Source organism: Echinops telfairi, unplaced genomic scaffold (genome assembly GCF_000313985.2).
Source record: "Echinops telfairi isolate 266 unplaced genomic scaffold, ASM31398v2 ScPeMD7_7457;HRSCAF=8495, whole genome shotgun sequence".
In the NCBI taxonomy this organism is placed as follows: Eukaryota; Metazoa; Chordata; class Mammalia; order Afrosoricida; family Tenrecidae; genus Echinops; species Echinops telfairi.
Window position 1 is genome coordinate 30,116,839 of NW_022111357.1, and position 27,402 is coordinate 30,144,240.

Sequence of the window (27,402 nt, forward strand, 5' to 3'; positions counted from 1 at the left end):
TGTTCGATGACACCCACCATGCCGGTGTCACTATTAGCTAGGACCTGCTAAAGCTCTTGGACGACTGGCCAAGACTTTGCTTACAGTGACAGAGGTCCTGGGGAGCCAGCACTGGCCCCCATACAAGCCACAGGGAGCTTGCTGCCTCTCTCCCAGGGGCCAGAAATGGACCTATAGACGGTGCATCCATCTGGGGGGCAGGCTCCCCAACCTTGGCATTGCGGAAGGCGGCAGAAGACCAGGAAGAGCATCAGCGATCATAAACACACCCGGCTGGGCCAGAGCGCCGGTGGGTGAGACACTCCTCACCTACCCACTGCAGACTCCCCTGGGGGCTGGCCCTCAGAGCAGCTGGAGGGCAGGATAAAGGACTCGCCCAGAATCCAGGGCAAGGCTTCCCTCAGCAGAACCCTCCCTAGGAAAGAGCTCAAGTGGCCCCTCAGGCTCCAGCCCTCTTCCTCCACTGAGTGCCCCTCTGGGCTGCCCACCCTGCCGTTAGCCGTCCACTGGTTAACCCTTTACTGTACTAGGACTGACTGGTATTTTTGCGTTTAGAACCTGCTAGAGTTTGGGCTTGGGGCAGGCACTTTATATTTTCAAAACTTCTCCCCAGCAAATTCCAGTAGGGGGAGTTTATAAACCTGTGCAGGGCAGCAGTCCAATATGCATTGCATTGTCACCCCTCCCCCCACCCCCACTGCCACCCACAGCCCTGCCTGGCAGTGTGCGCACAGACGTACATCCATGCGGGCAGCTGGAATAAATAACTGAAAACTCAGCGTCTAAGCAAAAACAAACGCATTGTGTTACAGTTCTGGAGGTCAGACGTCTGATGTGGGCTTCCCTGGACCCAAACCAGGCCCTGGGCTGTGGGAATGGTTTGCACTGGTCTCTTAACCTGAAGGTTGTCAGTTCTAACCCACCTAGATGCACCACCGAGGAAAGGCCTGGAGCACTGCTTCCCCTAAAGATGACAGGCAGGAACGCCCTAGGGAAGAAGGCTACTCTCTATCACATGGGGTACCAGAGTTTGGACCCACCCAAGGCAAAGGAGGGGGGCCCTGGTGACATGGTGGGCCGTGAACCACAAGTCAGCAGTTCGAAACCACTAGCTGCTCCACAGGAACAAAATGAGGCTGTTACTCCTGTGGAGTTAGTCTTGGAAATCCAGAGGTAATTCCACTGTCCTCCAGGGTCACCATGAATGGTAATCGACTTGATGGTGGTGGGCTTACTTTTCGATTTGGTTAAATGGCAATGAGTTACAGCCCCCAAATCAAGGTAGAGTCCCTGTTTCAAAAGTAACTCTGGGCCTCCAGGCACAAGCCTGCCCACACACCCCAACTCACGCCAAGACTGGACTGGGGGCTGCTGGGCCCTGGGTCTCCAAGCGCTCGGCCAGTGTCCCCGCTCTGGCTGGGCTCCTTGCTCCTCATCCAGGACAGCATTCCGCTTTCTCTGGACGTGCTGGGGGCCTCCGCCCCCTTACCGTCTCCAGCTTCTAGAAGTCACCTGCATTTCTTGGCACCTGGCCCCTCCTCTCTCTTTCCAGCCGCCATGGAAAAACAAACCCATTGCCATTGGTCCCAGCTCCTAGCAGCCCTATTAGGGTTTCTGTGGGAGCAGATAGCCTCATCTTTTTCCTTGAGTGTGGCCAGTGGGCTTGAACTGCCAACCTTGCAGTTAGCAGCCCAACACTTCTCCCACAGTGCCACCACTGGCACCTACAAGTCTCTGACTCCGAGCCTCTGCTACGATTGTCACTGCTCCTCCCCACCCTCTGGCTCTCCTGGCTCTCTCTTAGAAGGACCCTTGTGGTTTAATGAACAGCCCCCCCCCCCCCCCCCCCGGAAAAGCCAGGTCAACGCCCCCCACTTAAGGTCCTAAACTTAATCCTGCCTTCAAAAGGTCCTCTCTCATCATGTAAGGTAACACATTCGCAGGTTCCCAAGACTAGAACGTGGGCATCTTTCAGGGAGTAGGGGCCCAGCCAAGGTCCGGAGGAGCCCGGCTGGAGCAGGGGCGGGCAGACAGGCCAGCTGGGCGTGGAGGCTTTCAGGGCAGAGTGCCGGCATGCCTCCAGTCCAGGCCCGGCTCAAGTCAGAAACACATCCACAGGCCTGTTCCTCGAAGGGCGGAATCACCTTTATGTTCTAAAAATACCGCCCCGTTGGTAAACAAACGCCAGGGATCTTGGGAAATAAAGCAGTCAACATGAAAGGCCTGGCACGGGGCAGCTGCCATCCGGATCTTCAGGCCGAGCCCGGCAGCTCCCTCCTCTGAGTGGCCAGAGCAGGCTTGTTTCCGAAGGTCTTCCGGAGTGGACTCTCAGCCAAGGTCAGGCTCTGGATGGGAGCCAAAGCCCTGGAGCTGCAGAGACCATCGGGTGGGAGGGCTCTCTGGAGAAAAAGTGGGGGCAGGCATTTGCGGGGCACCTTGGGAAGGGTCACCACACATCACCCAGACAATGGAGGCATCGTTACTTCTGTCCTACCGGCAGTAAAGCGGAGGCTCAGAGAGGTACGGTGGCTTGCTGAAAGTCACACAGCAGTATGGTCTAGGCTCCCAACCACGTCTACTGGGCACCACCGAAGACCAGCAGGTTTGACTGATGGGCCTGACAAGCTTTTAGGGACGGCATGGTGGGACGTGGCAGGTGTGGGAGTCTGGACCGGATGCACCCCGCAGGATGATTTGGGCAACGAATTACTGGCCCCCTGTGCAGATCTGTGAAGTGCAGCTAATTCTCGCACCGACCACAAGGGGCTGCTGTGAGGACATTCAGAGCAGGGGCTTGGACCAGTGTAGCCCCTAGCCGGGGCTGAGTTCCCCACCCACCCACAGCCCCATCTTCTGAATGGACCCTGCTGACTGTTCCCCGGTGGAGGTGCAGCCTCCTAACCTGACCCATCCCTGTCCCAGAGCAGGGAGAGTCCCACAGCTCAGACCATCCTCGGGATAGCCCGGGCATCTTCTAGCTGGGAAGCCACCAGTGAATCTATTTCTATCAACCAGCAGCTGAGGAGGGCCATCCTCCCCTGCCCGTGCCCCCTGGGTGGGGTCTGTGGCACAGTTCCCATCCCGGAGAGGGGAAGACAGGTCGCGAGGGCCGGAGGGGTGGGGGGACCAAGCCTATCTTGCTCCCTCATTCCAAGCCAAGCAGACCGCATACCAGCCTCTTTGTGGGGCATGTCATGGGCACTTCGTGTCCAGGTCCCGACATGCTTTCTCACTGAGCTGCCCTCCGTCCTGACTCGGACAACACTCAGTTCACACAGAAGGAAGCCAGAGCTGAGAGAGGCTCCGTGACCCACCTCAAGTCACACAGTAGCTCAGCGGCTCTGCCCAGCTTTGGCCAAGTTGGCCTGCAGCCTGGGCTCGGTGAGGCCCTTGGTGCCCATGAGACCCTGAGCCCTGCTGCCAACTCCCAGGCAAGCACCCACAGGGGGCTACCCTGATTCAAGTGAACTCTGTCCGTCTGTCTTTCTGGCCTTGGAAAGCACCTCTACCCCCAGCCTTCTAACCCTGTGCTGAGCACTGGAGACATAGCCAAAATGAGGCAGCCCCCGCCTCTGTCCTCCCAGAGCTGAGTAAACATGCGAGAATTCACGCACACAAGAGTCTGACCTACTGCAATGTGTTCAGGACACATCTGAGACTGACACGGAAACAATGGGGCGTGGAGAGGGCCTAGGACAGCTCTCCTCCGTTCTCGGTCACTCGGGTGACACTTAAGGAAAATCTTGATGGAGGAGGGGAGGCCATGCATTCCTGGATGCAGAGAAAGTTAGCAAAGAGAACAGGGGTTGGGGAACGAGAGGTAACCGATCTTCCTCACCTAGAGAGGGGACGTGAGGTCAGAGGGAGAGGAGGGCCCCAGGTGCGCAGGGTGAGTGGGGAGAGGGCAAGGCAAACATGGCTCCCTCCCTCCCTCCCTTCCTCAAGGTCAGAGACGCCCCCCTCCAGGACCCCAAGGGCAAGGCCCGGGGGAGAGGGGGTTGTGGAGGTGCCCATGCTGCTTCTTCCTGAACGTGGCTGGTTCAGCTCACTCTCAGAGGAATCAGGAGAGGCCAGCGCTGGGGGCGGGGGATGAGTGTGGGCACTGGCTACAGAAACACGGGGGGTCACAAGCTTGTCAGGGATTGGGAGCTCTCCCATCACACCCCTCTGTCCACTCAGCTTCCTGGAGCACCCACCCCCTCTGCTGGGCCCTGACAGTCGGGTGGTGACTAAGCTCGGACAACAATGCCTGTCCCCGAGAGGCCAGACGGCCACACGCCCAGCCTGTCTGGACCCGTGTGGGGAGCTGTAGAGAAGGGGGCCGGGGAACAAACGGGGGCATGAGTCACTGTGCTTGGGTGGTGGGTGGGGAACAGGACTTCCAGGTGAGGGAGGAGGGGGAGAAGAGGAGAGGTGGGCTTAGAGGTAGCAGGGGGAAAGGGTCCTGGTGTCTGAGGCTGAGTTAGGTCTGCTGTCAGTCAGAAGGAGCCTGGAAACCAATACTCCATCCTTCTGTGGTGCCCACGCCTCCTCCCTGCTGACTGCCCCCGTGGTGATCAACCTTGTGGCCCAGGGGCTCAGGGGCAAAGCAGGAGGGGTGTAAGATGGACCCAGGGACGGAAGACCCGGGAAGCAAGGTAAGCAGGGACCTACCTGTGCTACTGTACTGACCTACAGCGATCAGTTTCACACAAGTTCCATCCATTAGACCGAAACGGGTCACCACAGATCAGTCAGAAAACCCCCCACTTCCCTTTTTGCTGGATCTCCTATCCACCAGGGGCTGTAAAGTCGAAAAGAGACTTTGACTTTGTAGGAAGGAAGGGGCTGGGGGGCTGAGGGCGAGACAGAGAGATGCCAGTGAGACTTAGCCGCAGCATCTTTGCTGGGACGGAAACGTGTGAAATTGTTCGCTGCTGATCGGTAAGCAAGCACAAGTCTGTGCTTACCTTGCTCAGCAGGTAACCTCACGTGTCTGAGGGCCAGCCCACACCACCCCATCCAGATGCCCCATCATCTCCGCCCTCACTTTACAGTAGTGCCTGCCTGCTGCTCCCTTCCCACCAAACGAGCCCTGCCCAGCCTTCGGGTCCAGCTCAGTGCCCCACATGCCCCCCTGCTCTGTGCTCCTTGCCCTCCCCAGAACCCGGAGATCATTACACGTGGCCTTGCTGTCACCACTCACCACGCATGTCCCCAACACCCAGACCTGCCGAGCACTGACCCAGACTCGCCCAGCTACCTCTGTTCACTCTCAAAACAGTCCTCTACGATGGCCCAAACACCCCCAGTTCACAGGCATGGAGGTGACAGAAGGAAGCGAGGGTCATGGCTAACCAGTTGGCCTGGCCAGCTTTAGGGCTTCCAGGAAGAATTCCTTTCTACCCCCTGGGGCAGCTGCCACCCAAGCTGTTTATAAAACAATCTCTCATCACTATTAAATCTGGGCAGTGCTAATAGTTTATGCTGGACTGTTATGCTAGAGCAGTGGTTTCTCAACCTTCCTCGTGCCTCAACCTTTCACACAGCTCTTCATGTGGTGCTGGCCCCCCAACCATGAAGTTATTCTCATTGCTACTTCATACCTATAATTTTGCTCCTGTTATGAATTGGGCGACCCCTGTGAAAGGGTTCGCGACCCACAGGTTGAGAACCACTGCTCTAAAGGCTGGCAGTCCGCACCCATGTGGCGGTACCTGGTGGCCTGCTTCCATAAAGCTGATGGCCAAGAAGACCCCACGGGGCCACCCTGCATGGCGGCCACGCACGCCAGCTACTGGAACCAGCCCGATGGCACAGGGCTTGGTCTCAGGGTTTCATGTGCTGGGCTCCTGGCACAGACATGGGCATAGACAAGCCACTCACAGGACCTGGCCCCTTGGTGCTCACCACTGCTCGGCACAGCCAGAACCGGCCAGGTGCAAAAGCTGAAGTGTAAAAGCCCTGGTGGTGACATCACCCCACCCCACCCACATTCCACTGGAGACATCACCAGGGTGTCCAGGCACAGAGGGACTGTCTGCCCTTGGGCCTGGAGACTGCTCAGTCAGAGGGCATTCGCCCAGGGGTGGGGTTGGGGTCTCCTTGCTTCCTCCAGGAAGGGGCGATGCAAAGCACCAAGGAATTCTGGGAGGGGTGATGTCACAGCCAGGGAGAACAGGCTCCAGCTTCTTGGAGCTGCCTGGAGGTGGAGGGAGGGGGGGTGGAGGGAGAGGCTGCTGTAGTGCAAACTGAGGGATGGTCCCGCTGGACACTGTGGCCTGCTCTGACACACTGGCTTTGTCTGAGGAACACCAGGCTCCCCGAAGCACAAGGACTCGGGCCTGAGGGCCATGGGAAAGAAGCGGCGAGAAGGCTTTGTGGGTGGGACCCTCTGAGTCACCAGGAGGAGACCTCCTCCGGCAGCCACGGCCCTCCAGCTCTGCAGAAGGACGCCGAGAGGCTAGCCACATAGGAAGCATCTCCTGCTGACCCAGAGATCCAGCAAGCTCTAGCGTCAGGGCCAGAAAACCTCTTCTGTCAAGAGCCAGGCAGTAAGCAAATATTTGCAAGCCAACGGTTGCAGCCACTCAGCTCGGCTGTTACAGGGGAAAGCGGCGTCCACGATAGGTACACGGACAGGCACGGCTGTGGTCTAGTAAACTTTTATTTACAAAACTCGCCAGGGGCTGCGTGTGGCCACGGTGGCAGTTTGTGGGACGCTGGAGTTCGATGGGCCTTCATTTGGATGAAAAGCCGCGTAGCTCTGAGCAGGTTGTGCCCAGGCTACCCCGCAAACAGCAGCTAACACTCATCTCCAGGATGTGCTGCGCCAAAGCGGATCAGGTGCGCACCTACCTTAAGGTGACCAGATTTTAGCACTGGTAAAGCGGGACAAAGGCGGGACACCATTGATAAAACTCATATCCTGGCGAAATAGCCACATGGCAGCCGAAAACCGTATACCCTAGCTTGTCATGCATTCTTTCCAAAAATCAGGACTTTTTAAAAACGCCGCAGGACGTGGGAAAAATTGTTCAAAATCGGGACTGTCCCACCAATAGTGGGACACCTGGTCACCTTACTATCGGTTACTGGCAGACGTTAGTCCCCGCCTCCCCAGCTCTGACGCCGAGCACCTTCTGCAGCCGGTATGCATTTGCTCTGGGGACTACTCTGGATTTGGAAGATGGCCAGCGCCAGGGCTCCTCACCTGCAGACCAGGTAAGATGGGGAAAGCATGGGGCAGTTGTGTTAGCCTGGGTTGACTAGAGAAACAAATTCAGAGACACTCGAGTATAAGAGAGAGCTTTATATAAAAGAGCAATTGTATATTGAGAAAACATCCCAGCATAGTCCAGATCAAGTCCGTAAATCCAATATTAGCCCACATGTCTCATAATAGTCCATAAATTCCTCTTTAGAGTCGTACAGCATAGGCAATGACACAGAATGCAGGAGGATCACAAGCCAGTGGGTGGAAAGTCTTGTGGATCCAGTGGCAGTGGAAGCGTCTTAGCACTGGCATGGGTCTCCCTGTGGCTCCTCCTGCTCCAGGCCTATCAGGGGTCTTCATGTGGCTTGTCAGCAGGAAAACAAGTAGAGAGTGTCTCCCGCTTCCAGAGAGGAATACAGGAGTTCCCAGAATCCTCAGGAGAAGGCCATGCCCACAAAGAAGCCTCACTGGCTGTGGCCTGACAGGCTAGACTCCACCCCTTCCTCAAGTTGACAGGGGATGATGTCATTGCCACAGCGATAGGTGGGGACTCTCAGCGGCACCACGGTGCTCAGCATTGCATGGGTATGCTCTTGGTCAACCCTCACCACCCCCCTGATCAGGCAACCTCTGGTGCCACCCCTATTTTGCAGAACGGGCAAATGACTCCTCAGAGCAGCTGAGGGACCTACCCAGGTCCTACAGATACTCTGCACCAGAGGCAGGATTTGAATTCAGAGCCTGATACAGCAACGCCTTCATGAGCCCCGAAGAAGGCCCACGGACAACAGGGGCAGGGAAGGTAGCAAGCAACACGGTGGGACGATATTTTCCAAAGTGAAAAGTCAGAGCCAAGCATATTCCCAAGGGGACCCGAGCAACTGAAAACAGACCCGAAGTGTTCCCACTGAGTCGATGCTGACTCACAGTGACCCCCGGAGGGCAGAGTAGGACTGTCTCAGTGCGCTTCCCAGGCTGTATTTTTTAGGCATTGTGGGCTAGGTGTTGGGTTTCTAACCTCAAGGTTAGCAGTTCAAAGCCACTAGCTGTTCCTCAGGACAGAGATGAGGCTATGTGTTCCCATAAAGACCCACAGTCCCCGAAACAAACGCCAAGGAGCAGTTCTATCTATTCTCCAGTCCCCATGAGTTGGACCGACCTGACTGCCGTGGGTCATCTTCACGGGTGTAGAGTGCCGCAGCATTTTCCTGGGGAGCCCCTAACGGAGTTGAACCACTGACCTTATGGTTAGTAGCCGCGTGCTCCATCATGGAACCACCAGGGCTCCTTCTGAACCGTCGTTGTGGTGAGGAGCTGTTGAGTCATTTCCGATTCACAGCTACCGCCTGTCCAACAGAACACACTCTGCCCAGTCCTGGGCCAGCGGCACACTGGTTCTTATCTTGAGCCCATTGGTGCAGCCACGGTGTCAATCCTTGTTCTTGAAGGTCTCCCTCTCCGTCGCTGTCCCTCCTTTAGCAAGCATGTGTCCTTTTCCAGGGACTGGTCTCTCCATCCTTGCCTGTAAGGAGCACTCTGTTTGTATTCATCCAAGACAGATTTTTGTTGTTCTTCTGGCAGTCTGTGTACTTTACAGATTCTTCACCAGCAGCTGAGTCATTCGGAGATGCTAAACTGTGCTCCCAGTGCCCGCAGGCTGGGCAGGTGGGAGTTCTCTGTACCAGGTGGTGAAAGAGAGTCCCAACTGGCATGGGCAACCGGAGCTGGGCCTGGCACAGAGTGGGCACTCAGAACACACCTGTTGAACGGGGTGGAACGTGTGGCAGACATGGGCAACGTGCAATGACCAGCCAGGTGCAGGTACAGTGGACTCAGAGCTGCCAGCACCCAGGCATCCCGGAGGGTGGGGGCCAGCAACCCTCCCTCCCTCAGTGCACCCTCAGGAGGGTTTTGCCCCCTGTCCTGACCCAACCCAGCATCTTCTGCTGCTGAGCTGACCCACCCACTCCCCAGGATTCAGGGCCAGGACCCCACATGGCAGCCAGGGCTGCGGGCTGACAATTCAACCAAACTCACTGCCATCGAGTCAATGCTGACTCAGACAGACCCTATCAGGCAGAGTAAACCTGCCCCTGTGGGTTTCCGAGACTAATTCTCTATGGGCGTAGTAAATCCCATCTTTCTCTTAAGGAGCCAGCTTGGGATGGCAGCTCCACTTGTAACCACCAGGGCCCCAGGCCACCAATAGAAGGGGGTTAATAAGAGCACACAGAGTAGGGAGGGAGGAGCTCCCAGCCACCAGCCCCGCCCCTCCTGGCGGATGTGACCTGAGGTGATTGGATTTTCTGGCAGCAGGAAAACCTGGAGCCTAGAAAAGCAATTCCCAGGACAGTGTGTCATTACCCCTCTTTTTAATTACAATTCCCCGCAGCAGCAGCAGGTCGGGGGTAGGTCCGGCAGGGCGTGGCGGGGCGTGGCGGGGCGGGGTCTTTTCTTAAGAGAGTCCTGCAGGCTGAGTCTGGTGGTGGCTGGAGGAAGCAGCAGCTGCCCCATGGGAATGCGGCCGCCAGCAACCCTCGGGGAGGGAAGTCTTTTGGGGTGCCCTATGGAGGAAGCCAGGAAGGGAAGGTGGGGGTGCTGACACTGCCGGGTTGGGGCCTGGGGCTACATCAGAGGCAGAAACAGTCCCGTGTGCAGCTCCTTCTCCTCTGGGGAGAACCTGTCTCCATCCTGCCACTGCCAAGGGCAGGCCCCACTGCTCACAGCCGCTCTCCTGGTCCGGCTCCCACTCTGCTCCCCCCAGGGCATCTTCTAGAGCCCCAAGCCGATCCCGTCATTCTTTCAGCACATTCTACGATGGCACCCACGTGCACCCAGTGCGCAAGTCCCAGCCCTGCCTGCTGCCTCTCTTCTCTTTCCCTTCCTTCGCTGGCCTCCCCTGGCCCCCTCCCCACTCCATTCTCCGGGAGCTGCCCAGGGGGCCTTTCAGAAGGGAAATCCATCAGAGCGCACTACCCCCTGCTGCCCTAAACCTTCCCCCACTCTGTCCAGCCACATGGGCTGCTGCTCAGCCAAGGCCCCTTTTCCTCAGTCCGGGGAGGGGACCCCTTCTCCAGCCACGGCAGGTCACGGCCCCCTGTACACCCGCTGACACAGTTGCCCCTGGGTCAATTCTGACTCAAAGCAGAAATGCCCCTGTGAGTTTCCTGGCTGTCAAACTTGACTCGAGCAGACGGCCCCTCCTTCTCCAGCACAGTGGCTGGTGGCACAGGTAGCGGCAGAGCCCTCTGACTACACTCTCCCCGGCGCCTCTATTTCAGACCCGTCGGCACGCCCTCCCAGTTTCTAACTGATGACTCAGGAGCCCTAATGGGGTAGTGGCCGCACCTTGGGCTGCTAACTGCAAGGTCAGCAGTTCGGAAGCACCGGCCTCCCTGAGGGAGACAGAGGAGGCGTTCTACTCGGGTAAGAGTAGTTACAGTCTCGGGCCAGTTCGACTCTGTCCGAGAGGGTCGGTGGGAGGAGGACTGATTTGCTGGCTAGAGTTTTGCTTGGCTGGAGTCTATACCCTGACGTTTGGAAGACAGCTTCCTGGTGAACAGTCTAGAGGAGTGCATGCTTGTGCTCATTCCAAAGAAAGGTGGCCCAAGAGAACGCGGAAATTATCACTCGATATCATGAACATCCCACGCAAGTACAACGTTGCTGGAGATAATTTAACCACAGTTGCAGCAGTACGCTGACAAGGAGCTGCCAGAATCTCAAGCCGGATTCAGAAGAAGAAACGGCACAAGGGATGACATCGCTGCTGTGAAACAGATCTTGGCTGAGAGCAGCGAATTCCAGAAAGGTGTTCACTTGTGTTTCATTGATTCTGCAGAGGCTTGAATGTGTGGATCCTAACAAACTCTGAATAGCACTGGTGCTAGAGAACAGCGTTGAAAGTACCGTGGACTGTTGGAAGAACAAACAAGTCTGACTCCGAGGAAGCAGTCAGAAGGCTCCTTGAGACGCGAGGGGGGCTGGACATGACGTGTCCCTGGACAAGGATATCATGCTTGGTCAAGCAGTTGCTGTTGTTACGTGCTGTGGCAGTTATGTCATCTGGTGTCAACTTGAGACTATTAAGAGTGAAGGGGTGCCATTTAGCCTGCCAATCAGGTCGCAGCTTGATGACCTCATTTGGAAGCATGAAGGAGATAAATATTTCACTGGAGCTATTTGACTCTCTGCGAGATGTTCCTGTTGACAAGCCACATGGAGCTACATTGATGGAGCCAGAGCCCTGGAGCTGGAGAAGCCACGTGGAGACCCACGCCAGGGCTGAGATCCTTCCATCACCACTGGATCCACAAGACTCCATCCACTGGCCTGTAATCTTCCTGCATTTTGTGTCGTTGCATGGCTTCGTGAGTCTAAAGAGGAATTTACAGACTGGTATCGACACCTGGCGTAATATCGGACTTAGGGACTCAAACTGGACTGGGCTGAGACGTTTTCTTAATGTACAATTGCTCTTTGATATAAAGTTCTCTTTTACACACATATGAGAGTATGAATTTGTTTCTCTAGTCAACCCAGACTAGCACATTATAGGGATGTCTCACAGGGAGAGAGTGTCAAATTGACAGGGGGTGGTCTGTGGCAGTTACTTAATCTCCTGTCAACTTGCCTAGGGGTGGAGTCTAGCCTGTCAATCAGGCCATAGCCAATGAGACCTCTGTGTGGGCCTTCTTCTGAGGATACTGGGAACTCCTGTCTTCCTGGAGGCAGGACACACACTCTCTCTGCTTTGTCTTCCTGTGAAACATTCCTGTTGACAAACCACATGGAGCTATGCGGATGGCAAGCAGAGCCTTGGAGCTGGAGGAGCCACATGGAAACCCATACTAGTGCAAAGATGCTTCCACCACCACTGGATCCACAAGACCTTCCACCCACTGGCCTGTGATCTTCCTGCATTCTGTGTCATTGCAAGTGCTGCATGAGTCTAAAGAGGAATTTATGGACTGGTATCGACATATGGGGTAATATTGGACTTGAACTGGACTGGGTGGGATGTTTTCTTAATATACAATTGCTCTTTGATATAAAGTTCTCTCTCACACACACGAGGGTCTCTGGACCTGTTTCTCTAGGCAACCCCGACTAACACAGGTGCCATCAAGCCGCCTCTGACCCATAGCGTCCCCGTGCACAACAGAACGACACACTGTGCGGCCCGGAGCCGTCCTCACAATGTCCCTCTGCCTGAGCCCATGGACACAGCCCCTGTGCCAGTCCATCTCCTCGAAGGCCTTCCTCCTTTTTGCCGCCCCTCCACTTTACCAGCACGCTTTTTCCAGGGACCGGTCTCTCCTGACAGTAAGTCCAAAGTATCTAAGACGAAGTCTTGCCATCCTTGCCTCTAAGGAGCACTCTGGCCTTACTTCTTCCCATATGGATCAGTCTGCCCGTTTAGCAGTCCGCAGTGCTTCAATATTCTTCTCCGGCACCACAATTCAAGTGCCTCTATTCTTCTATGGCCTTCCTTATTCAAGGTCCAGCTTTCACAGGCACAGGATGCAATGAAGAACGCCATGGCTTGGGTCAGGCACACCTTCGTCCTCAAAGAAGCACCCTCGCTCTTCAGTACTCTGAGGAGGGCTAGGGAAGAGCAAGAAGACTGGCCCGATGGCTACACCCAGGGGCTCACAGCGGACGAGTGATCATGGTGAGATGGTGCAGGACTGGGCAGTGTTCCGTTCTGTTGTACACAGGGTTGTTATGAATCTCAACCAACTGGAAGGCACTTAACAACAATTTATGACATGCTTCTCCCCTGGGCAAGGAGCCCTGGTGGCACAGTGGTTATGAGCTGGGCTGCCAACAGCAAGGTCGGCAGTTTGAAATCACCAGCCGCTCCGTGAGATGAGGCTTTCTACTCCCGTAGACCTTACTTAGAATGTGGAACGTGGTGGCGTGGTAAAGAGTTATGGTCTCGGACAGACACAGGGGAAGTTCTACACTGTCCTGTTGGATCACACTGAGTCGGAATCCACTTGATGGCAGGGAGTTTGATTGTTGGGTTCCCCTGCGGGGCTGGACGAGGCTGCCACCTGTTCTGCTCACCGTGAGACCCTCAGCACCTTGCCAAATCCGGCATGCAGTTGAGGGCCGATCGATACTTCTGGAATGAATGACTCTGTTCTGGGTACCTGGCAGAGTGCCGGCTTGTGTGAGTGTGGGAGAGGAGAACAGCAACAGCCGCTGTGCTTTGAGGGCCCACGGATGACGGACCTGGATGAGAGTGGGCACAACACGGAGAATCTGATGGCCCGGATGCCAGGCACTGGGGAGATGGCCAGCCAGGGCCTTCTCAGTATTCCATCCTACCCCTGACTGAGACCCCGAGCCCCACTCTCCTGAAAGGATATTCAAGCAAGAAAAGGAGAGGTCCTGTGAGTCCCACTCAAGAAGGGGTGAGGGCACCTTGCTAGAGACTCCGGTTGGCACCAGGGAACGGCTTGGCGGAATGCACCAACCAGGAAAAGGCAGCCGCTCAGCACCTTCTGGGGTTGGCCACTTCCACATTAAAATATTCATGAGGAGAAGTCATACCATTGTGCATGCATTTCCTGTGTGCAGAGGGGGATTAGCATCTGCTCCCAGCACTTGGCCTGCATGGGGTATAGCCTGCTGAGAGGGGGATGCAAAAGCCAGGCTGTCAAACTGCCAGAAGGCCCAAGATTCACTTCTGGCAGAGGCTGGGGCTGAGGGCGCTGCCGAGTCAATTCCGACTCACAGCGACCGGAGGACCCAGGGCAGAACTGCTCCGTGAGGTTTCACTTGTGCCTCCTTTACAGCCGCAGGCTGCCAGGACTTTCTCCCTAGGACCGTTGGGTGGCAGCCGAGCACTTGAACACTGCACCACCGGGGGGCCTCCTTTCACCAAGGCCACCCCCCCACGGGTCAGGTTTTCACACTCCTAGTGTTCTGTCGCTACGGGGCAGAACCTATGCCGGCGAGGTCACCCAGCGTGGGCAGGTTTCAGCAGAGCATCCTGGGTGAAACTAGGAAGAGAAGCTGGGTGAGCTACTGAAAATTGGCCAAAGAAACCCCTTTGAACCACAGCACAATGCTGCCTGCTCGAGGTCAGGAAGATGTGCCCCCAGGTTGGCAGATGTTCAAACGACGCACGGTAGACTCAGCCTACCCCTTTGCTTCCTTTCTCCCTTCTCAGCTGATACAGAACCGGACTGCGCTCCATTCTGCCGTGCACGGGGCCATGTCCATGAGAGCCTATGACGAATTGGGTTAACCACTGATGTCAAAACATCATCGCACACAGAGTCCACATTGAAGTTCCCTGAGCTATGCCACTGACTGCTCCCATGGCTTTTCACCCTACCCAAACAGGCTCACACAAGCACTGCAATGAAGTGTTGAGACTCTTCGTTCTCCTTTCATCTAGAAGGGTCCCTGTCCTTTGTGTGTGGGGGTCAGGGGGGTCGGGAGGGTCTCCCATGGCATCGAGGAGCCATGGGATGCCAAGCTCAGCAATCCAAAACCACCAGCTACCCCCAGGGAGAAAGACAGGGTTTACTACTCCCAAATAAAGTGTTACAGCCTTGGAAACGCACAGGGGAAATTCTACCCTGGCCTTGAAGGCCACTGTGAGTCGATGTGTCCTGCTTTCTATCAGAGGCCCAGCTTGTCCACTTAGGGGACTGTCTCACTGTTTCCTTCCTTCTCGCTTATTAGCGAGCATTCATTTGTCAAGAAGGGATCACTTAAGACTAATATTAGTCACCTTCTCACCTCTGAGGAATCCATTCTTCTTATCACCCCTTTAGATCAACCTGTGGGTCACGACCTCTTTGGAGGTCAAACGACCCTTTCACAGGGATCGCCCGATTCATAACAGTAGCAAAATTACAGTTAGGAAGTAGCAATGAAAATAATTTTATGGTTGGGGGGTCACCACAACATAAGTGGAACTGTATGAAAAGGTCGAGAACCACTGCCTTTAGATGGTCCAACTGGCTCATCTGTCAGAAGTCCCTTCCAGCCAGTGTCTGGGTCCTTCTGACACACCAATCTTTGAACATGGATGTCCTCGTTTTCTGGAATGTCGAGATGTTCTACTAATACCTTGTTCAGCTTGGACTGAAGGGGGAAAAGGGAAGGAAGGAAGGAAGGAAGGAAGGAAGGAAGGAAGGAAGGAAGGAAGGAAGGAAGGAAGAAAGAAAGGTGTCTGCGACCTGGAATTTTACAAGCAGGAAGCAGGCCAGAGAAGCTGGGTCCTTTTCTGTCCTCGGAGATCAGCTGAACTACTGGAAGGAGCGTGGCATGCAGCGCTGACTCTGGGCTTTCAAAGGGTGGGGCCGCAGGCTGCCGGGTCTCACAGGGCAGATACACAGTCTCCAAAGCTTCAAGGAGTCAAGATGCTTCACCAACTGGGTCTTGGTGGGTGGAGCTGCCATTTTGTTGTGCATTCTGGATGGGGCTACTGGGACCAAATGGGTGGGGCGGCCACTGAGATGGACACAGAGCATAGGGATGCCCAAAGCCAAGGGAGCAGAGTTCCTGCTTCAGAGGTCCTGGAAGGTTGAGCTAAAGTCTAGGGTTGAGGGGCCTCCACCCAGAATCCAGAGAGTGGCCCACACCCAGAGTCTGGAGAACAAGGCCATTTCCTAGGTGGTCTCAGACAGCAGAGGACTGCTGCCAAGCCTCGGGAGCTAATGGAATGATCCCGCTGGCTTTTGGACTTGCCCTTCTTTGCCCCATGAAAATGTGTAGACCTCGTGCCTTTTCTGTCACTGCATTTTAGAGGCAGATGGCCTGGAGTTTGAGGCCACCGGTTGACAGATGAAGAGGGAAAAACCTGATCGCCCACCCATTTAGCTAGCTCAGAAGGTGAGACTTGGGACTTGCAGATGATTTCAGACTTTGGGGATGATGTGAGGCGGTGAAGGTGTTTGACACGTGGCAAGGACACCCATTTTGGGGGTTGAATGGTAGCATTGTTACGGATTGCATTCAGTCTCCTCAAAATATGTTGTAAATCCTAACCTCTATACCAGTTGTTGTGTTAATGAGTCAGGAATACGGGTGGCTAGGCCTTAAATATCTCTTGGGACGTAAGAGAGCTTAAACAAAAGACATTGGGATGGAGCACCAGGGTTCAGAATTCTGAACTAACTGAGAGAAGACAGTTGTGCTCGTGTGAGCATTCCACTTGTGGCATCTCTGGTCTAGCACAGAACTCACACACCTCTGGAGGTCTGTGGGGCTCGAGCCAAACTCACTGCCACCGAGTTCATTCTGACTTGTAGAACTGCTCGTGTGGGTTTTGAAGACTATAAATCTTTACAGGAGTAGACATAATCTTTCTCTCATGAGGTGGCTGGTGGGCTCCAACGGCTGACCGCATGATCATCAGCTCAGTAAGTCATTTCTACCACTCAGTGAACCAGTAATCTTCCAAGTAATTTCACAATCTATGTTGTGGGAGAGAAAAATCGTGGATGGGTAAAGGATGCATTCAAAGTATTAACAAGGCCTGTGGATCTTAACAGAATGAAATGGGGAAACTTCATGGGAGAAAGTGTTGAGATTCCACAATGCAAAGAAAACCCCCAAAAAACAAAATTAAAGCAATGCAATGAACCTTTAAGAAACTATCACTGGAGTTTCAGTGTGGTGTCAAAAGAAGAATACCCACATTATCTAAGAAGGCAACCTTGGACTCTCCGCTCCCTCTCCCAGCGACAGCCAGTGTCGACCAGAACAAGTCCCCATTGGGCGACTGAAGGAAGAAGAGCGGAGAATCCTGTTACCTTCTACAAAGAAGACCTTAGGGAATTCTACAGAATGTAAACCCAAATCACTCCTTCTCACTCACACTCCTCTGTTTGGAAACGCAGTTATCCTTCATGAAAATACATTTGCTCCATGCCAACATGGACTATGGGGATGCCATGAGTTGACATTGATTCAATGGCAGTGAGAGTTTTGAACTGGGATAAGGGGTCCCTGGGTAGTGCAATGGTGAAGTGCTCGACTCCCGGCACTAGGTTGGGGGCTCAGAGCAGCCCAGAGAGCCTCAGGACCGCCTGCAGCCGAGTCCCAAAGGGCACAGCCACTGAGAACCCTGGACGGGGGCTTCTGCTCGTGGAATCCACTCAATGGCAACGACCACCGCCACCAAACATGTGATGGGTTTCTTCTGATCATTATTTTAAAGCAAATAGAGGGGAAGTTTTCCATCTTCACTTTTTTTTTCTTTCTTTTTTAACATTTTATTAGGGGCTCATACAACTGTTATCCCAATCCATACACACATCAATTGTGTAAAGCGCATTTGTACATCGTTTCTCAAAACATTTTCTCTCCACTTAAACCCCGACAATAGGTCCTCATTTTTCCCCTCCCTCCCCGCTCCGCCCTCCCGCATGAGCCCTTGATAGTTTATAAATGGGTATTTTGTCATATCTTGCCCTGTCCGACGTCTCCCTTCACCCACTTTTCGGTTGTCTGTCCCCCAGGGAGGAGGTCACACACAGTTCCATGTAATCGGTTCCCTCTCCATCTTCACTTTTTCAAAGACAAACACTGAGCGATCTAAACCACACGAACAAACAGTCTTTGGGGCCTTCAATTCGTACAGTACGAAAGGGCCCTGGGATCAGTAAGTTCAGAAGTGCCGTCCTCGCAGACGGTGCTAAGCTATGAAAATAAAAATAACATCATTTGTCACGGGGCCACGAGGGGGAGCGGGGAACTGATACCAAGGGCTCATGTAGAAATAAAATGTTTTGACAATGATGATGGCAACATATGTACAAATGTACTTGACACAATGGATGTATGGTTTGTTATAAGAGCTCTAAGACCCCCCAATAAAATGATTGATATATATATATATAGAGAGAGAATAAAACCCCTTCATGTGCGTGGATCTCGATTGTAGTGCTACATAATGGTGGGGGGGGGGGAGATGGGGAAGAACAACTCAATTATCCAATAACAGAGAAATGGCTAAATAAATTATGGTACCTCCATTTGGTAGAACATGATGTAGTCATTAAAAATTATGTTTCCAAAGAGTATTTATTGTTGTGGGAAAATGTTCAACACATGCAGCATGCTGCTAAGTGATTTAAAAGAGGGGGAAGACGTAAAGTTTCCTGATTGTTTTGGCAATGCTTGACTTCAGGAAAAATCCACCCCCTGGAGGGATCTGCAGGAAAGCAACAGCCACCCCACAGTGGGTCCCCACATCACCACGGATGGGTACAGGGCTGGGAGACCTCAAGGTCTCTGGGGTGAGTGCACCCATAAGATGCCACCTTTCTTTCTGAAGCAATCACTAAGGGCTTTAGTCTTTAAACTCTTAGGTGAGAGGCCAAAACCCTTCACCAAACATGCCCACATTCATCCTCCAAGAACCAGGGAGCGGCAAGCGAGTCTCCCTCCCCAACCTGATGTCCTTTGTACCCAGAGCCGATGTTCCAGATGTTTTCTGACTTACTTCCTAATCTTCTCATAGGAGCCCTGGTGGCATGCTGGTTGTGCATTGGGCTGCTAATCAAAAGGTCAGCAGTTGGAAACCACCAGCCGCTCCTGGGAGTAAAGACCAGGCTTTCTATTCACACACAGAGTTAGTCTCGGAAACCCACTTGCAGGGCTGCTATGAGTCTGAATCAAATCGATGGCAGTGATTTTGGTTCATGAGTTTTTTGTTTAATCCTTTCACAAGCTGGGAAATTTGTCATCCCACCCTCAAGCTAAGTTGGGGGAGGAGAGAGATTCTGGGGGTCCAATCAGAGTGGAAGTCTTTGGGGGCCTGCTTTTCCCACCACAAGGATACCGACTGTTATAAGTGTCGTCCAACATCTGCTGCCATCCTTGCCTGGACACTGATTCTCACTCTCCTCATTATGGGCCTATAAACCCTTCTCTTGCCCCGATCTCCTTCTGCCCCATCTGTCTATAAGGCAGTCGCCACGTGCTCGGGCTGGTAAGGAAGCATCGTGCAGCTCTGTCCAGGTCTGGGCAGGAGGGTTTGCCGCCTCGTCTGCCATGTGCTGTGGTGTAAGGGCTCAGGGCTATGTCCCGGGGCTGGGCTACCTCTAACAGGCAGCAGGTGGCCCACTCCTCAAAGCAGACCCAAGGAGGTCTGCCAGCCCTGTCTCATTTGATAATTGCTAAGTATTCTCACTCCTGTATGCTTTGGGCTAGAGATAACCATAAGGTCAGTTGTTCAAAACCACTAGCTGCCGTGTGGGAGAGAGAGGAGGGTGTCCATTCCTATAAAGAGTTATAGTCGCAGAAATCCACACGGGGAGTTCTACCATGTCTTATAGGGTCGCTATGAGTTGGCATCAACTGGATGGCAGTGCGTTTGGCTTTTGGTTTGGTCCTAGGCACTGGGCCAAGCACTTTATATCTCATTTAGTCTTTGTGATCACTCAAGGAAGCACTACTATTACCCCCTATTATAAGTGTGTGTATGTGTGTGTGTGTGTGGGGGGCTGTGTGGCACAAATGCTGTGCACTCACCTTCTAGCCTAAAGATTGCTGGTTCAAAGCTATCCATTGGCACAACAGAAGAAAGGTCTTCCAACCTGCTGTCGAGCTAATTACGACTCACATTGCCTGTAGGACACAGTAGAACCGCCCCACGGGGTTTCCCAGGCTTTAATCTTAATGGGAAGCAGACTCCCACATCTTCCTCCTACTCCACGGTGAGAGGGTTCAAACAGCGGGCCTTTTGGTTAGCAGCGGGTTGCTTAACTGGCGCACCACCAGGGATCCTCACATAAGGGTCAGGGTTGGCACTGACTGCACAGGGATTGCTCTCATTAACCCCAACAAAGGGAATCTGGTGCAGAGAGGTTAGGAAACCTGCCCGAGCTCACACAGCTAGGAAGTAGTAGATCTGCCACGTGCAAACCCAGGTCTGAGCCCAGAGCCCAGAGCCTGCCGCCACTGCGTGTGGTGTGGTCAGTCCCCGGCTCTGCTGTGGCGGAAATACCACAGCAGGTGGCTTCGGGAACAAAAATGAATTTCCTCAGTTCAGCAACTAACCGTCTAAAAGCAGGTTGAGGCTTCAGGGACGGGTGTGTGTGTGTGTCCTGCACAGCCATGACTCATTAACATAACAAAGACCGTCTTGTCAGAGGTCATTAGGTTAAATGTAGTATCTTATCATTTCATCTCCCTTATGGCCCATTTTACAGTGGTTTCCGTTTTTAAACAAAGAAGTGTGGAGGGGAACACATGCCACTGGCGTGTCCGGTGAAGCCCTCTGACCACGGGACAGGGAAGTGACGAGCCTTGCTGTCTATCGGGCAGAGTGCATCGGACAGTGGATTCCCTCGTGAGGTTACAAGGTGACCCCTTCGCATTTCATCTCCCTTTCCACCCAGTTTACATGTCTTCTCGTTTTTAATATTCCCTGCTTTCTTTGATTCGAGTGCTTCTCTGCTGTTGCTGTGTTTTGTTTGTATTCTTGTGCAGTCACTGGATGAATGGTGTCTGGGGGGCATGGCAGGGGAGCTTGGGGGGGTGAGGTGCAGTCACAATGAGAACAAGGAAGAAGAGCAGGTTCTAAAGTTGATCGATTGGGGGGATGACTGCACAACTCTTTGTAGGATGGCTGAACTATTGACTTGCATGATGTGGGGATTACATGCCGATAAAACTGCGTGAAACAGCAAACCCAAAGCCCCCTTGGTCACGAGCAGGGCAGCACCTACAGGTATTGGGGAGGGCTCTGACACCTGGGTTGGGGTGAGGGCACCACTGAATGCCCGATTTCACCCATGAGTCTGTGGGCACAGTAGAGAAAGCCCGCCACTCGACTGCCAATTCACTTTGTGACCAGGCTGAATCCCGTGACCTCCCCGAACCTCCCTGGCGCCTCCATCTGTGGAAGGGCGGTCACACGGAGCCGGGCTGGGCGAGCAGTGGGTGTCCAAGGAAGCATTCCCTTAGGGAACAGTGACAGAGTCCTCACTGATGGGGGATCACTGCTCCCGCCCGGCATCCGTGGGTCCCTGGGGGACAGATAAGGGCATCTTACAGGGCGGAGGATTCGAGAGAAGAGCCGGGTACAGGTCTGAGCCTTTCGGGCTGAATGGAGAGGAATGCTGACACCACTCATCCTGAGTGAGACCTGGGTCATTTCATTATCTCTCCAGACAGCCTCAGCACAACCCCACGTGGGTCGGGGTTTTCAGCGGCTGCATTTTTCAAAGTACACTCACTGCCAGACCTCTCTTCCGAGGCCCCGCGGGATAGACTCAAAGCTTGACCCTTCAGTTATCTGCCTGACACATTAGCACCACCAACGTCCTGACCTCACTAGCTTCTCACAAGCTACCATCGCTGGCCCCTCTCTCAGGTCCGGAAACTGAGGTTTGGAGAGTGGAGGCTCCACGTGCTGGGGAGTGTGTGTGTCGGTGACTTTCTGCTTAGTCCCTGGGCCCAGGAGGAAGGGACCCAGAGGGCCGGACGTGCTGAGTGTGGCCGAGGGTCTGGAAGGCAGGTTTCCCCGGCTACGGAACGATAGTGGGAAAGGTGCTTGGAACAGCACTGGCTGCTCCCGGAGGCAGTCCCACTGCCCCACAGGATCTCAGAGCTCGGAAAGACCGAAGGACAGGAGCTGACTCAGGGGAGACCATCAAGGCCTGCAGAGAGGTCCTGAGAAGCTGGGAGGAGGGGGGGGGGGCCTCACCTAGACCGCTCGGTGGTTGGGAATACAGTGGGTTTGCCTGGCCAATGACTTCCCCGCATGGGACGTCGCTGAGCCACAGGATACATCACTCCTGCTAGAGCTTTAGGGAACTACACAGAGCACTGCCTCGGTGTGCCCTCCCCCCACCCCCCAAAACTCAACGCCAAGGGAAGAGCAGCCCTCTGCCTTTAAGGGTAACATGCTTCTGGAGAGAACCTGCGAAGAGTGCCGTACCACTTTGGGCAGGGGCTCTCACTAGCGATTTCCCAAGAGTCCCAGAGGGAGGGAAGGTGGGTACTGGCCTGATTACAGAGAGACAGACAGACAGACTGAGTGTATGTGTGTATTCTGCCCACACTTCTGGTCAGAGAAAATCCATTTTCTATACGCACGCACGTGTACACGCACACGCACACACAAGTCAGACCTGTTGGTAGGACATGGCCAGTCAGCTCAAACACACCATTTCCCAGCACCCCCAGCAGCTCGCCCCGCCACCTGACCATGCTCTTGCCAAGGGAAATCTCTGGCCCTGGATGTCGGCACTCTCCCAGTGTCTCTCCAGGACCAAAGGGAACAGAGATGAACGGCCAGGCAGGAATTCTTCCCTGCGGATGGTGACAGGAGAGAGAGGCTCTGATCCTTCCGGCCACTGTGCTATGGACCCTCTGTCACACCGGCTAGTATCAGCCTAGGCCATAACCCTCCGCCGCCGTCGTCGTCGGCAACAGTGAAGTTTTCAAAGAGCACGCACTGTCAGAGTACACCACGAGTGAAAAGTCGGGGCCACTTTACGGACTCCCCCACCCCCCGCCCCCCTGCCATTCCCCCAGAGTGGAAGAAACCAAGGAGGCTCGAGAGACCCCATGCAGGCCTGGCAGGTGAGTGCACAGGCGGTTTTCTCGCCACTGTCTCATGCCCGAGCTCTCTGGGCACCGAAGGCTAGATGCCTCCCCTGCCCCGCAGGCACGGGCGTGTCCCCCCTCCCTCCCCGAGCAGAGCAGAAATGGAGGTATGTCCTTCCACCCGCTCGGGGAACACCCGCTGGGTAGGTGGGCCCCCTGCTTTCTTCTTACTGTCAGACAACACACACATCTACGGTTCATCTCGTGATGAGCCCACGGGGCACACCTCTACCACATCGGCCCCTCAATACCCCCTCTGTGGATCCAGGGCTGGATGCTGTACTCCAGAGAGGGGAGCTCCCAGGGACCAAGCACTGTGAGACCCCAGAGACGCCAAGAGATGCCGGAAACAGCGGATGCACCTACACACTGGCCTGAGGGGAGACAGGGGTGGGCCTGAGAAGTCTAAGAAAACCGCCCAGCTGTGGGCAAGGCTGGTGACCTGGTTCAGCGTCGGTGCAAGGACCCACCCACCATTCACGCCGTAAGGGAGGTGTCTAGTTCGGCTCCAGAGGAGAGCTGGGGTCTCCCATGGGAGCAGGGCATGGCGTCTGAACTCCACCCATCAGGATGCAGGGTTCTGCCCAGAGAAGGAACAAGGCTGTCCAGGAAGGGGCACGGGTGTCCACGCCAGCTCTGCACACTGGCAGGGCCCTTAGCGCCTGGAGCCCACTGCCAGGTGAAGGAAGAGAGGGGCCCCGCAGGACCCCATCACTCACCCTGCAAAGCTTCTTTGGCTCTGGCTAGCTCCTGCTCCTTCTGGGCCAGCTGGACCCTGAGCTCGGTGGCGGAGAGCACCTCGGAGGACTTGCCCCCTTGTGATTCCTCCAGGTCCTTTGTCAGCATCTCCTTCATCTGCCGGAGCAGGTGCACTTCCTCCTGCAGCCGAGACACCTCCTCCCGCAGCAGCACTGGGGGGAGAAGGCAGGCATTAGAGGAGGGTGCCAGGCAGCAGCTCATGGGGGTGGGGGGGTGGCAGGCATTAAAGGAGGGTGCCAGGCTGCCTGACAGGGGAGGGGGGTGGGCAGGAAGATAGGACGCACCTCCGCTTTACATTTGGGGGGCCCTCACAGGTATGGGGGGAGGGAGAAGAGAAAACCTCAGAAGCCATTGCTTTGTGCACAAAGGCCTGAGTCCTGCGCCCCCCTCCCCCGGCCCCCCGTACCCTGCAGAACGTGCCAGGTGAGAGCCCAGCCTTGACCTTCCAGAGCTGTTTGTCACACCACTGAGAGCCCCCACTTCAATGAATGACAACCTCCCCCTCCCCCCAAGAATAAAAAGCTTGGGGAGGGACTGCAGGGGCAGGAGGCAGCATTCGAATCAAAATCTGCCAACTTTACACCCACCCCACCAGGCAAGCCTACAGAAACCCCAACAGCCCCATCTTCCAGATCAGGTCACTGAGGCCCAGCGAGACGTAGCAGCTCCGTCAGGTCATGGACTCCCGATCTCACCCTTGAGGCACTGCCCACACGGCGCTCAGGGTCTCTAGGGGCCCACGCTCTCGGTCATCCTGCAGCAGAGCACCAACAAGGTGCTGTACCAGGAACAGAGGGTTCCAGGGCAAGCCAAGCCTCAACAACTCACGGCGAGTCTCCCGGGCCTGGGCCAAGGAGGACAAGGTGTCCCTGGGGCTCTGGGTGCCTTGGAGAGGTTGCTGAGCACACACCGGCCTCCTCCCATGGGGAGAGTGAGGCCACGGAGGGGCACCACATGCAGTTTGTTCACTGGAGCAACTGTGTGCAGGAGGAGCTCGGGCGGCACAAGGGGCAGGCGGGAGGGCAGCCTCGGTCGGTAGGTTCTGCCAACCAGGGCTCTGGGCAAGGGGGACTGTGCCAGGCTATGTGTCCCTCCCTGGTGGTAACTCTCAGCCCAGCAGCAGAGTACACAAGCCCAGAGCCGGAAGCTCACCTCGCTAAGAGACCCATTAAAGAACGTTCTGAAATATTCATGAAAGTACACCCCGAGGGCCCAGCTTGTCAGCTTCAGTAAATTCACCTATCACCGCCTGGGCCCCAGAGTCACCCTTCAGCCACGAGGCCCCTCGGCTCCTCCCACAGCCAAGCTCTAGCTGGCCTGGGGGTGGGGGGTGGGGGGGCCTACCCCGCAGCATGTGCCCACCCCCAGGCCCACCCTGTTCTGTGGGTACCTCCCTCCTCATCCTCCCTGCCAGTCAAGCCCCTGGCAACGGCATGTCCTCTCAACAGCCTCGTCTCCATCTCCCCTCTTCCCTCCGAAGCCCTAGCACCACCTGAAGCCACTCTCGTTTACCATCTCTTCCCCGACCAGATGCCTGCTCCCAGGGCAGGAGCAGCCTGCCGGCGGCCACCACTGCCCGGGATGGGAGTTCAGTGCATGCCGTAGCCTGTCCTGTGTCCCCGGCCACCACTGCCCGGGATGGGAGTTCAGTGCATGCCGTAGCCTGTCCTGTGTCCCCCCAGCCTGGGCTTCCTCAGGGGCTCACAGCACCTCCGGACAGTTCACCGACCTTTGCTTACTTATCAGCTATCCCCTCAAAAAGCCCCAGGCCCACGAGGGCAGGGACTGTGCATTTGTTCCTAGCCCTTGATAAGCATTTGGTGAAGGCGGCCTCCCCCTCCCTTCCACACCCTACTTCACCTCATGAGGGAATGCGGAGGAGACTCAGACAGATGCGTGGGAACAAGGAGTGTCCCCACTACTGAGGGGATGCATACCTCCTGAGAGCCTGGGGTGCAGGCCTCCTTTGGAGATTCCCGAAGGGATGTGGCCCTGGCATTGATCTGGCTCCCTCTTTGACCAAGGGTGCCCTGTGGGTAAGTCCCTTCCTCGCAAGCCTTAGCTATCTCATCTGTAAAATGGGTCCAATCAGCGAATCCACCTTTGTTAGACGATGAGAGTACAATCCCGCACAAGAGGCAGCCTTCCTCGCAGGCCGAGAGCTCAGGAAGTGCTTGATGTACACAGGAAGGACTCGCGGTAATATACAGTTCAGAAAGTGCCCAATGTATGCAGAGAGTGTCTGCAGGAAGTGCTCAATGTACACACACAGGAAGTGCTTGGTATATGGTATAGGAAGTATCGGTGTAATCGGGAAGTACTCTTGTACACCGTGTAGGAAGTACTGCACGCACACCTGTGTACAGAAAGGGCTCAGTGTATGAAAGAAAAGCTCACAAGGGGCCTCAATGTGCACTGGGGTGTCCCATTCCCCCAAGTCCTTTATCTTTATCACACGATCCCTCCAATTCTCTAAGCGGCTACAACCCTGTCACTAACTACCCTGCCCTCCTGGGGGGCTCTCTGGCCTTGAGGCCAGTGGGCAGTCAGAAAGGGGGGAGGGAGGAGGCAGGGTCGAGACCAGGAAGGCTGGCCTCCGTCCACCACTGGAGGCCTTAGGAAAAGGTGACATTGACTCCAGCCCTTTCCCTTATCCACCTTCCACACTTTCTTCACTCCTGTCTGGGGAGGCCTTGCAAGAGCCACCCCACCCCACCACCCCAAACGCACCACAGAAGCCAGAGGGCCCCTTTGAAATGCAAAGCACCTTATCTTGCTCCAGGGCTGAGAACCTGCCCAGTTGGCCAGTCCCATCCGGAGTGTAATCCAAATGTTTACTCGGGCCCCACCTGCTCCTAGAGCCAGGTTTCTCTGGGTCCAGTGCGGTGCCAGACTCAGGCCACTGCAGGCCTTCACAACCATACCTTCAGCCTGGAAGAGATTCCCTCCCCTGTCACACCTCAGTCCCACTGTCACCTCCTCCAGACACCTGAAATCAGACCCCTTGCCCCTGCCCAATTGTGATGGCATCTGCACCAATGAACCCTCATTCCTCTGGGCAGCATGGGCAGCGTCTCCAGAGCCTAGAACAATGTACATCTCCCCACAGGTGCTCGGTGGGGTCTGCTAAACATCGGTATCCATCCACCCACCCATCCAACCAGTTAACAAGCACATACGGGCACTCATCCCTGGGGACCCGTGAGTGGCACAGGAAGCACTGGCCCAGGTTGTCCTCAGTCCACCCTTGGAATTCAGCTCCCAAACCGCAGAGCCCCCAAGTTCGTGGGAGCCCTGGGCCGCGCACCAGGCACGTCTGGGCTGTTCTGACACTGACTCAGAGCCGGCTGGCCCCTGTCCAAGCCTCTCAACAAAACTGCGGAGTAGGAGGTTTGCTCTGGGGGCCCCTCCCTGAACCTCATTCCAGGCAGACTGCTGGCTGCCTACACCCCCCAGAGAGCAGCCGGGAACACCCTTGGCCTGGAAGCTTCCTGCTGAGAAACAGCGGCCTGCCACACTGGAGCAAGCGTGACACGGAGGAGGGGCCGAGTCTGGCTGGAGCGCTCCGGACACCTTTCCCCAGACGCAGGGTTTGAGACAGGGCTGCGGGGGCAGGGGCCAGAGCAAAATGCAAACCCGAGCACCGGCCATGGGGTGACTCTGACACTGACCCAACGGTGACGGAGGCCCAGACGAGGAGGAAGAGCGGGAGGGAGGCTAGAGAGGTCGACTGGATCCAATTCATTCTAAAAGGCCTTCGCCCCTGGCCTGGCCCCCACCTCCAGCAGGGCCCACTGACCCCAACTTACAGTAGAAGAAGGGTTTGTTTCTGATTCTTATTTTAGAGCCATGGCTTC

At 55.3% G+C, this 27,402-nt stretch overlaps 1 protein-coding gene across 2 annotated transcripts in view; it reads right to left on the reverse strand.

The window, feature by feature from the left end:
* Window positions 1–23,692, reverse strand: part of KAZN (kazrin, periplakin interacting protein) — a 106,352-nt gene extending 82,660 nt beyond the window's left edge. For both annotated transcript variants that reach the window (XM_004705168.2, XM_030887961.2), the window contains exon 1: window positions 23,506–23,692. In XM_004705168.2, the coding sequence (XP_004705225.2) occupies window positions 23,506–23,641 (136 nt within the window). In that variant the 5' untranslated portion in view covers window positions 23,642–23,692. The remainder of the gene's footprint in view (window positions 1–23,505) is intronic.
* Window positions 23,693–27,402: the final 3,710 nt, after the last annotated feature.